This window comes from Myotis brandtii, unplaced genomic scaffold, assembly GCF_000412655.1.
Source record: "Myotis brandtii unplaced genomic scaffold, ASM41265v1 scaffold374, whole genome shotgun sequence".
Lineage (NCBI taxonomy): Eukaryota > Metazoa > Chordata > Mammalia > Chiroptera > Vespertilionidae > Myotis > Myotis brandtii.
The window spans coordinates 2,757,080-2,765,776 of NW_005364372.1; the positions used below are offsets into that span (position 1 = coordinate 2,757,080).

The 8,697-nt window shown below is 37.3% G+C and overlaps 1 protein-coding gene across 2 annotated transcripts in view; it reads right to left on the reverse strand.

The window, feature by feature from the left end:
* The window catches only part of ITGB8 (integrin, beta 8), an 83,070-nt gene that overhangs the window by 35,198 nt on the left and 39,175 nt on the right, over window positions 1-8,697 (reverse strand). For both annotated transcript variants that reach the window (XM_005872303.2, XM_005872302.2), the window contains exon 4: window positions 1,886-2,132. In XM_005872303.2, the coding sequence (XP_005872365.1) occupies window positions 1,886-2,132 (247 nt within the window). The remainder of the gene's footprint in view (window positions 1-1,885; window positions 2,133-8,697) is intronic.

Sequence of the window (8,697 nt, forward strand, 5' to 3'; positions counted from 1 at the left end):
TTATTGTAGATCATGCAGGGAGAGCAAAGGGTACAATATTTAACTGCAGTATTGTTTGACTATATTGTGCACAGTGAGAAAGTCTGAAATCATTTTCAAGGTCCACCAGTTCTGCCGTTTCTCTGTAAATGGCCAGTGCACGTCACAGCAGCTGGACTGTTGGACACTTAGTATATTAGCCTTTTATTTATATAGACTAGAGGCCCAGTGCATGAAATTCGTGCACGGGGGGTGGGGGATCCCTCAGCCTGGCCTGCGCCCTTGGGGGATGTCCAACTGCTGGTCCCCTGGTGGTCAGTGCATGTCATAGCAACTGGTTGTTCTGCATATTAGGGTTTTATTATATATGATAGGACACTTAAGGGACTTTATTATGCTAATATGCAGTGTTAATTTTGAAGAGGAGATAAAAATTTGTAGTGATTTCCTATCACATTTGACCATGGAACAACTGAAAAACACTTTTTAGGAAATGTTTTTTAGGATTTTAGTGAAAATACTATACTATTATTAGATTATTTTAAAACATTGTGCTATTTGTTAAATTGATGCTTGGTGTGCAATTATTGACTAACATTCAAAGTTCATTAAAATTGTTTTGAGCCCTAGCTGGTTTGGTTCAGTGGATAGAGCATTGGCTTGCGGACTGAAGGGTCCCGGGTTCGATTTTGGTCAAGGGCAATGCCTGAGTTGCGGCCTCAATCCCCAGTAGGGGGTGTGCAGGAGGCCAGCCGATCAATGATTCCCTCTCAGCATTGATGTTTCTCTCTCTCTCCCTCTTCTTTCCTCTCTAAAATCAATAAAAATATTTTAAAAAATTGTTTTGAGAATTTCATGGTGTTCCAAAAAGTGGGCGTCATTTCTCAGGTGCATCCCTGCAGGGAGAAATCTCAGGAACCCCCCTGCAGTGTTTCAGTCCTGGCTGCACTATAGCAGTGCTGTTTTGTTAATAAGTGTGTACTTACTATAAAGTGGCCTGGGCTATTTATGGAAGTAGGAAATAAGATGTTAAAATGAAATGTTTTATTAAGGAGGCACTAAACATTTATATTTCTCTCTAAAAACTCAACAGGCTAATTAGACTAATGTGAGAAACTTGTATTCTTAAGGTCAGTTTTGTTTTATAGTGGGGCATATGCTATTTAGAATTGGACTTTCAAAAGAAAAAGGGCTCTTTCTAGAATGCAAATTCTCATTTTATGACCTCCCCTCCATGTGTTAGCTGAATTTGCTTAGTAGTCACATCATAAGTAACAGCATAATCCATAGTCACAATACAGTAAGGGGAAATAGACGCAGTACTGATAACATAAGCAGTATAAATTCAACAAACCTTAATTCAACAAATTTGAAGCAATCAAAAAGGAGAAATACAGAATGTTTATAGAGGTATTTACATACATGGAAGCCTGATTATTGGGGGTTTGTCCAAAATTACTCATATTATTTGTGTTTTATGTGTGACAAAAAGTGAATGATATTTGAAAAAAATAAAAAATAAAAAGCCCAAGCAACAGATAATCTCGGAAGTTTTCAGATAGGAGTATACTTCCCCTCCAAATATTTTCACTTCTCTAATAAAACAAAAATATAAAATTTAGTAATTTCTTTATATAAAAACAGTGAGATTTAATACGAAGAAAATTTCATTCAGCATTATGATATCCACCTCAAACACTAAATACCTGCATTGATTGTGAATCCTTTCTGGCAACAGATAATCTCAGAAGTTTTCAGATAGGAATATACTTCCCCTCCAAATATTTTCACTTCTCTAATAAAACAAAAATATAAAATTTAGTAATTTCTTTATATAAAAACAGTGAGATTTAATACGAAGAAAATTTCATTCAGCATTATGATATCCACCTCAAACACTAAATACCTGCATTGATTGTGAATCCTTTCTGGGTGGATGCTAATGTATGGTGAAACTGTTTTATCAACGTATGAACCAAATCCAAGACGAAAGTCATGGGAGAAAAATGCCATTTTTCTAGATAAATCATTTCCAATGGAATTTAGTTTTTCAATATTATTGTGCATTGATGCTGAGACATCAACCAGATAATAAAGATCCACAGGATATTTCTTCAGAGGATGAATTTTCAGCATAAAATTAGCTTCAGCTCCTAGTTCAAAGAAAGACAAATATCATGTATTTATTTTAAATATCTCAGGATAAACTGTCAATAAGTCACATTTTAGATATAGAACAATAATAACCAATTTGTGCATAATTTATGAAACAGGAATATTCTGGAATAATTTTAAGGCAGTTTGAAAACCACACAAATGTGTGAGTTTCCAACTTTTACAATGCATTTCTCACAATTTTATAGGGCAGATAGAGATAATATCATCAAATGGACCAGCTCAATATAAATGCAGTAGGGAATGTATTTGTTACCATCTGAACCTATAGTTCTAGTATCTAGAACAGCACAGCACAAGACAGCAAGCAGCATTCCGTCTCAAGGGAGAGTAGGTGGCTATGTTCATGTAAAGGTTGCTTTCAGGTATACATTCATTCTTTCGGATTAAGGCATATTTATATATGAGATGTGAAACTCTGTTACTGAGCAGTATATTAAGCAATTCAAAACAATTAGTACATCATCAAAATTACTTGATATGATTCTTCTCAGCAATTAGTTGTGAGAAGGAATGAGAAAGTGGTCTAAAGAACAGTAGCCAGCAGTGCCACAGTGAGGACCATGTTGGGTTCTTTCTCAATAAACATGTTGCAGAGGGGTCATGGAGGCAAGGGAGCTGGGTGAGAAGAGGGTGACCACAAGGAGAGCAATGGGAGCCTCCCAGGGACAGCCCTGCAGAGTTGGTAGCTCTGTATTCTTTTTTAAGTAGATGGTGAAAACATCAATTTAAATACTTTGTGAATTTTACTTTTTTAAATAATAAAGCAAATGCTTTGTAAGTCATTAATTATTTGTCCATGGAGAATATTTTGAATGGAAATATTTTTTAAAAACACCAATTTGTATGCATAATTGGTAGTCTGATCTATCCATTAAAAGTATCCTCTAATCTAGCCAGTCATACCGGTATTTGCAGTCTTAATGTGCTTAACAGTAGCAGTATTTTCTCTTAAATTATTTCACAAATCAGAAGTTTTCCAGCCAGATTAAGGAATGCATTAAAAGTAATGTTTTTTTTTTCTGATACCTAATAATTATGGGAGAGAAGGACTATTCATTCATTCCTAATTTGCCAACATATGGATGAAACGCCTTTACTGTAACACTCCTAATTTTTTGGCCCAAGAGTTTGGGGGAGAAATTTGGCATGTGTCATCCAGCTCAGCCAACTCTCTCAGTCCTTACATTTAGGAGCTGGGCTGCCTTACATTTAAGAGCTGGGCTCAGCTTTCAGGTACCTGGTGTAAAAGCCTGACCATGTAGAAGTATCTGCAATTTGGGTAGAGCATTTTAATTGGGGAGAATGATAGAATTTGGCAGATAGGGTTGGATCGGTGAAAAACAGAAATGGAGTAGAACTGGGGAGTGTGGTTCATGAGGAGGACTTTGAACTTTAATGTGTGGGTCAGTATTAAAACATTTTTATTTTTATATTTTTACAAATTGCGTAGTTGCTTTTTAATCATTGACTTGGAGATACAGCTGAAGGCCTTAGGCACTGGCCACATGTTATTTTCATCTTGGTGGATCATTGCAGTTTATGGTGGCTCTGTCTAAAGATGAATGGCTGTCTGTTTTTTATAGTCATTGCAAAATAAACCAGTTAAGTGTATTGTGCAGGTTGTTATATTGTTGGTTATCTCAGCCAACAGGCAGAGTCTGTGAAGCATCAGCAAAACACAGTCCTTGGAGGCCTATTCAGGGAGCTCGAAGCAAATGCTAGTCACATAAGGGCCCTTAGCATATGCCAGTTGCTCATAGCCCAGTACACAAATCTTGGTCTCACTAGATGTTAGTAATTATTATCATTACTATTACTAGAGCAGCTTTAGGGTAAGAACTGTCTATCCATCTCTGAAGCCTCTAGGTTTTGTACATGCATAGCCACTTATAAATGTTCTTTAACTGGACAATATTTGAAGCACATTTACATATAGCCTTTTAAAAAGCCCACATATTTGTCACAGTAAGAAGCTAATACCTATGATTTCTTTCCCACAGTTTAGGGGTGTCTTCGTTTCTCTCTTTAAGAGGAAAAAGGATTCTCTAGCCCCAAAATGTTTATGCTACTACCATGTATATTATTATCTCCAGGAAAGCTTCATTCTCATATATTTTGAGATTCTAAAGGCTCAGATCCTTTAATAGAATGAGAAAGAGGACTTGGAGGAAAGTTGAGACCTACTTAGAGTTACTGCCAGTATTGGTTTGAATAGCCCAAAGAATTAATTAAAAGTTCTTAGCATGATTTTGAATCACTCAAATAATGGAGTGAGCATCTCTGAAGTACTGGCTACAACAAATATGACTGGGCATTAAGAAAAGATAATTTTAAAATGTTCTTCATAAGGTGAAATTGAAAAACCATAACAGAATATACAAAAGTTTAGCAGGAAGAAAGAGCAGCCAATTACTATTAATTATACTTGGGCAGGGGAAGGAGAAGGCCCAAGAATGAGACTGGTTTAAAATAGGAAAGCACAGACTCCAGCACAATTCTGAATTTTTGTGGTGGGTAAAATGGGGTATATGTGCAGGTGTGTGGGGGGAAAATGCATAATTTCTGCATTTTTATGGGTTTTAAATTATTGAATTTAGGAAGAATACCTGAGAAATCTTACATTTTAAATTAAGCTGCACTAATAGAGAACTTTTTTGTTTACAATATTAAAATGAATCAAGTTTGAAATATTTTTTAAATGAGTGAAGTATAGATTATACTAATCCTTATCATATATTCTAGAGGCCCGGTGCACGAAATTCATGCACTCAGGGCGGGGATGGGGTGGGAGGGTGTCCCTCAGCCCAGCCTGCACCCTCTCGCTGCCCGGGAGCCCTTGGGGGATGTCCAATTGCCGAACATCCTTAGTGCTACCACGGAGGCAGGAGAGGCTCCTGCCACCACCACTGAGCTCGCCAGCCATGAGCCTGGCTTCTGGCTGAGCGGTGTTCCCCCTATGGGAGCGCACTGACCACCAGGGAGCAGCTTCTGCATTGAGCGTCTGCCCCCTGGTGGCCAGTGCACATCATAACAACTGGTTGTTCCGCCATTCAGTCGATTTGCATATTAGCCTTTTTTATATAGGATTGTATTACTCTAAACCAAAATTAGAGAATTCTCTTCTCTTTCCTATTTTCCTAAAGATTTCATTTCAGTGTTCTGAGGGAACATCAACTAGGATCAGTGACCCATTTCTGTTATTACTTTTCCATAGGATTGACAGGTAAAAATAAGAAAAAAAAAGTATAGTTTAAGAAGTGAAAAATAAAATAAAATGTCATTTTAAAAGCTCATTTTAAATATTTATTATATATTATACATATTTTTATATAGTCCTAACATTCTTTTAAACATTTAGTAAGTATGTGGTGTTATAGAAATATTTATAAATTTTTAAAATTCTTAATAGATGTTATATTGAATGTCATGAATTTTTTATCAGTAAGCAATGAAATGATTATCTATAACCAAACCAAATAAATCACAACAATATTAGGGAATAGATACAGTTTACACTTACATCAAACCCTCACCTCTTTTTTTTTTTAATTAATTCTTACCCAAGGATATTTTCCATTGATTTTTAGAGAGAGTGGAAGGGAGTGGGAGAGACAGAGAGAGAAGCATTGATGTTGAGAGAGACATATCAATTGGTTGCCTCCCACACGCACCCAAACCAGAGCCGGGGTTTGATCCTGCAACCAAGGTACATGCCCTTGACCAGAATGAACCTGCGACCCTTCCTGGGCTGATGCTCCATCCACTGAGCCAAACCAGTTAGGGCAAACACTCAACTCATATGTATAATGATGGAATGGACTTTGACATTATGAAGAGTGATGTTTCTATATATCTGGAGTTTGTACAATATAGCCCTATATATTCTGCCCCAAAGCTGGGATGTCTTTGATGTCACAATGCATTGTTTAGATCAGCGGTTCTCAACCTGTGGGTCGCGACCCCTTTGGGGGTTGAACGACCCTTTCACAGGGGTCGCCTAAGACCACCGGCAAACACATAATTACATATTGTTTTTGTGATTAATCACTATGCTTTAATTATGTTTAATTTGTAACAATGAAAATACATCCTGCATATTAGATATTTACATTACGATTCATAACAGTAGCAAAATTACAGTTATGAAGTAGCAACGAAAATAATTTTATGGTTGGGGGTCACCACAACATGAGGAACTGTATTAAAGGGTCGCAGCATTAGGAAGGTTGAGAACCACTGGTTTAGATGAACTTAATAAACCTAATTTAATGACTCTTTGCTATATATGCAGATTATAAAATACTAGAGGCCCGATGCATGAAATTCGTGTAAGAGTAGGCCTTCCTTCCCCCTTCCCCCGGCTGCTGGCACCGGCTTCCCTTTGGCACCCAGGACATGGGCTTCCCTTGCAGCCTTGGCTTCATCTAAAAGGTCGTCCAGAAGGACGTCCGGTCTAATTAGCATATTATGCTTTTATTATTATAGTTATGTCATAGCTATGTTGGAAAGATGACTTACACACATTAGACAGTTTTATTAATTTTCAAACATAAATTCAAATAGTAGAGGGAATGTGAGTAAAATCAAGCCCATAATAACTGACATAGACATCAAAACATTTCTCTTTTCACTCTTCTACTACCAATGATCGCATGCATACTGCCTTCACTTATCATCTCATGCTGACATCTCCCATGTCTCTATCTCCAGTCTGTATCTCTCCCCTGAACTTCAGCCTCATACAGATAAGTCACTACCTCAACCCAAGTAGTCCCAATTTGAACTCATTACCACCCCCTCTACAGAGGGCAACCCTCCCCTTCTCACCTAGATGCTTGAACCTGAGCCCACTTGTGCCCACACTCATCATCAATCACAAACCTCTGAGGATGCTACCTCCCCATTATCTCCCAAGTCTGTCAATCTTTCTCCTGCCTCAATACCATTATACCATTATTATCATTATCATTACTATCATTGTGGAAATAGCAGTGAAATAATTTTTCAACTTTTGAACTGTTAATTAATTTATAGTCTTGGGAGGATTCAATCACCATTATATATAAAAAAGGGGCCAAGCTAAAGTCATTGATGTGTATAAATTTAAATGTAACAAACCAGTAGAAAAAAAATGCACCTTGTAATTTCAAATCTTCAAATATTTTTTAAAAAGACAGTTTTAAAGGACATAGTCATATTAATTAGAGGTAAATTATATATACACTTCATGTGTACTTTTATATCTTCATTAGGTTTTTTAGGGTTTCCTTGTTTCTTGAGTCAATTTTTAATCACATATTTTCTACAAAATTATATTATCAAGATTTATACATTTTACCATGGATTTTTGTGTTTAACATTTTCTTAAAGTCTTTTTTCCCATTATTTGTTTCTCTAGTTATAGTCTATATAATTAGGTTATTTGCTTTTTTGTTCTTTTTCTTAATTAGATTTGCCAACAATTTATCTATTTGATTAGGTTTTATAAAGAATTTGCTCTTGGATTTATACATTCATTTTCCTTTTTTATTTCTATTTTACATTTCATTAATTTTGTTTTATTCTTAAATTATGAATTCCTTCGTCTTATTTTCCTTATGGTGATTTTGTTTTTGTTGTTCCTATACCTTTACTTGGATACTTAGTTATTTTTTTCATTCTTCTTCTTTTTTTTTTTTTTAAATTTCTTTTTTTAATTGATTTTTTTATAGAGAGGAAGGGAAAGAGATAGAGAGTTAGAAACATCGATGAGAGAGAAACATCGATCAGCTGCCTCCTGCACATCTCCTACTGGGGATGTGCCTGCAACCCAGGTACATGCCCTTGACCGGAATCGAACCTGGGACCTTTCAGTCCGCAGGCCGACGCTCTATCCACCGAGCCAAACCGGTTTCAGCTCTTCTTTAATAAAAAAAGCATTTAAAATTTTGAATTTTCCTGAGAACAGTTTCAATCCCATACCATATATCTTGATGGTTTTTGCTGTTATTATTATTATTAGTCTATGACTACAGTTGTTATTTATACTTGGTGATAGAATTTATTTAGAAGTTTTTATGAGTTTCTCTGTTATTTAATACTAGAGGCCTGGTGCACAAAAATTTGTGCACTCAGGGAGGTTGTCCCTCAGCCCGTCCTGTGCCCTCTCTTAGTCTGGGACCCCTCGGGGGTGACCACTTGCTGGCTTAGGCCTGCTCCCCGGGGGATTGGGCCAGGATGGCAATCAGACATCCCTTTGGCAGCCCGGCAGCCCTCGGGGGATGTCCACTTGCCAGCGGGGAGCAGGCCTAAGCTGCAGTCGAACATCCTTAGCGCTGCTGAGGAGGCAGGAGAGGCTCCCACCACCACTGCTGTACTGGCAGCCATCAGCCTGGCTTGTGGCTGAGCAGAGCTCCTCCATGTGAGATCGCACTGACCACCAGAGGGCAGCTCCTGCATTGAGCGTCTGCCCCCTGGTGGTCAGTGTGTGTCATAGTGACCAGTCATTCCCAGTCGTTCTGCTGTTAGGGTCAGTTTGCATATTACCCTTTTACTATATAG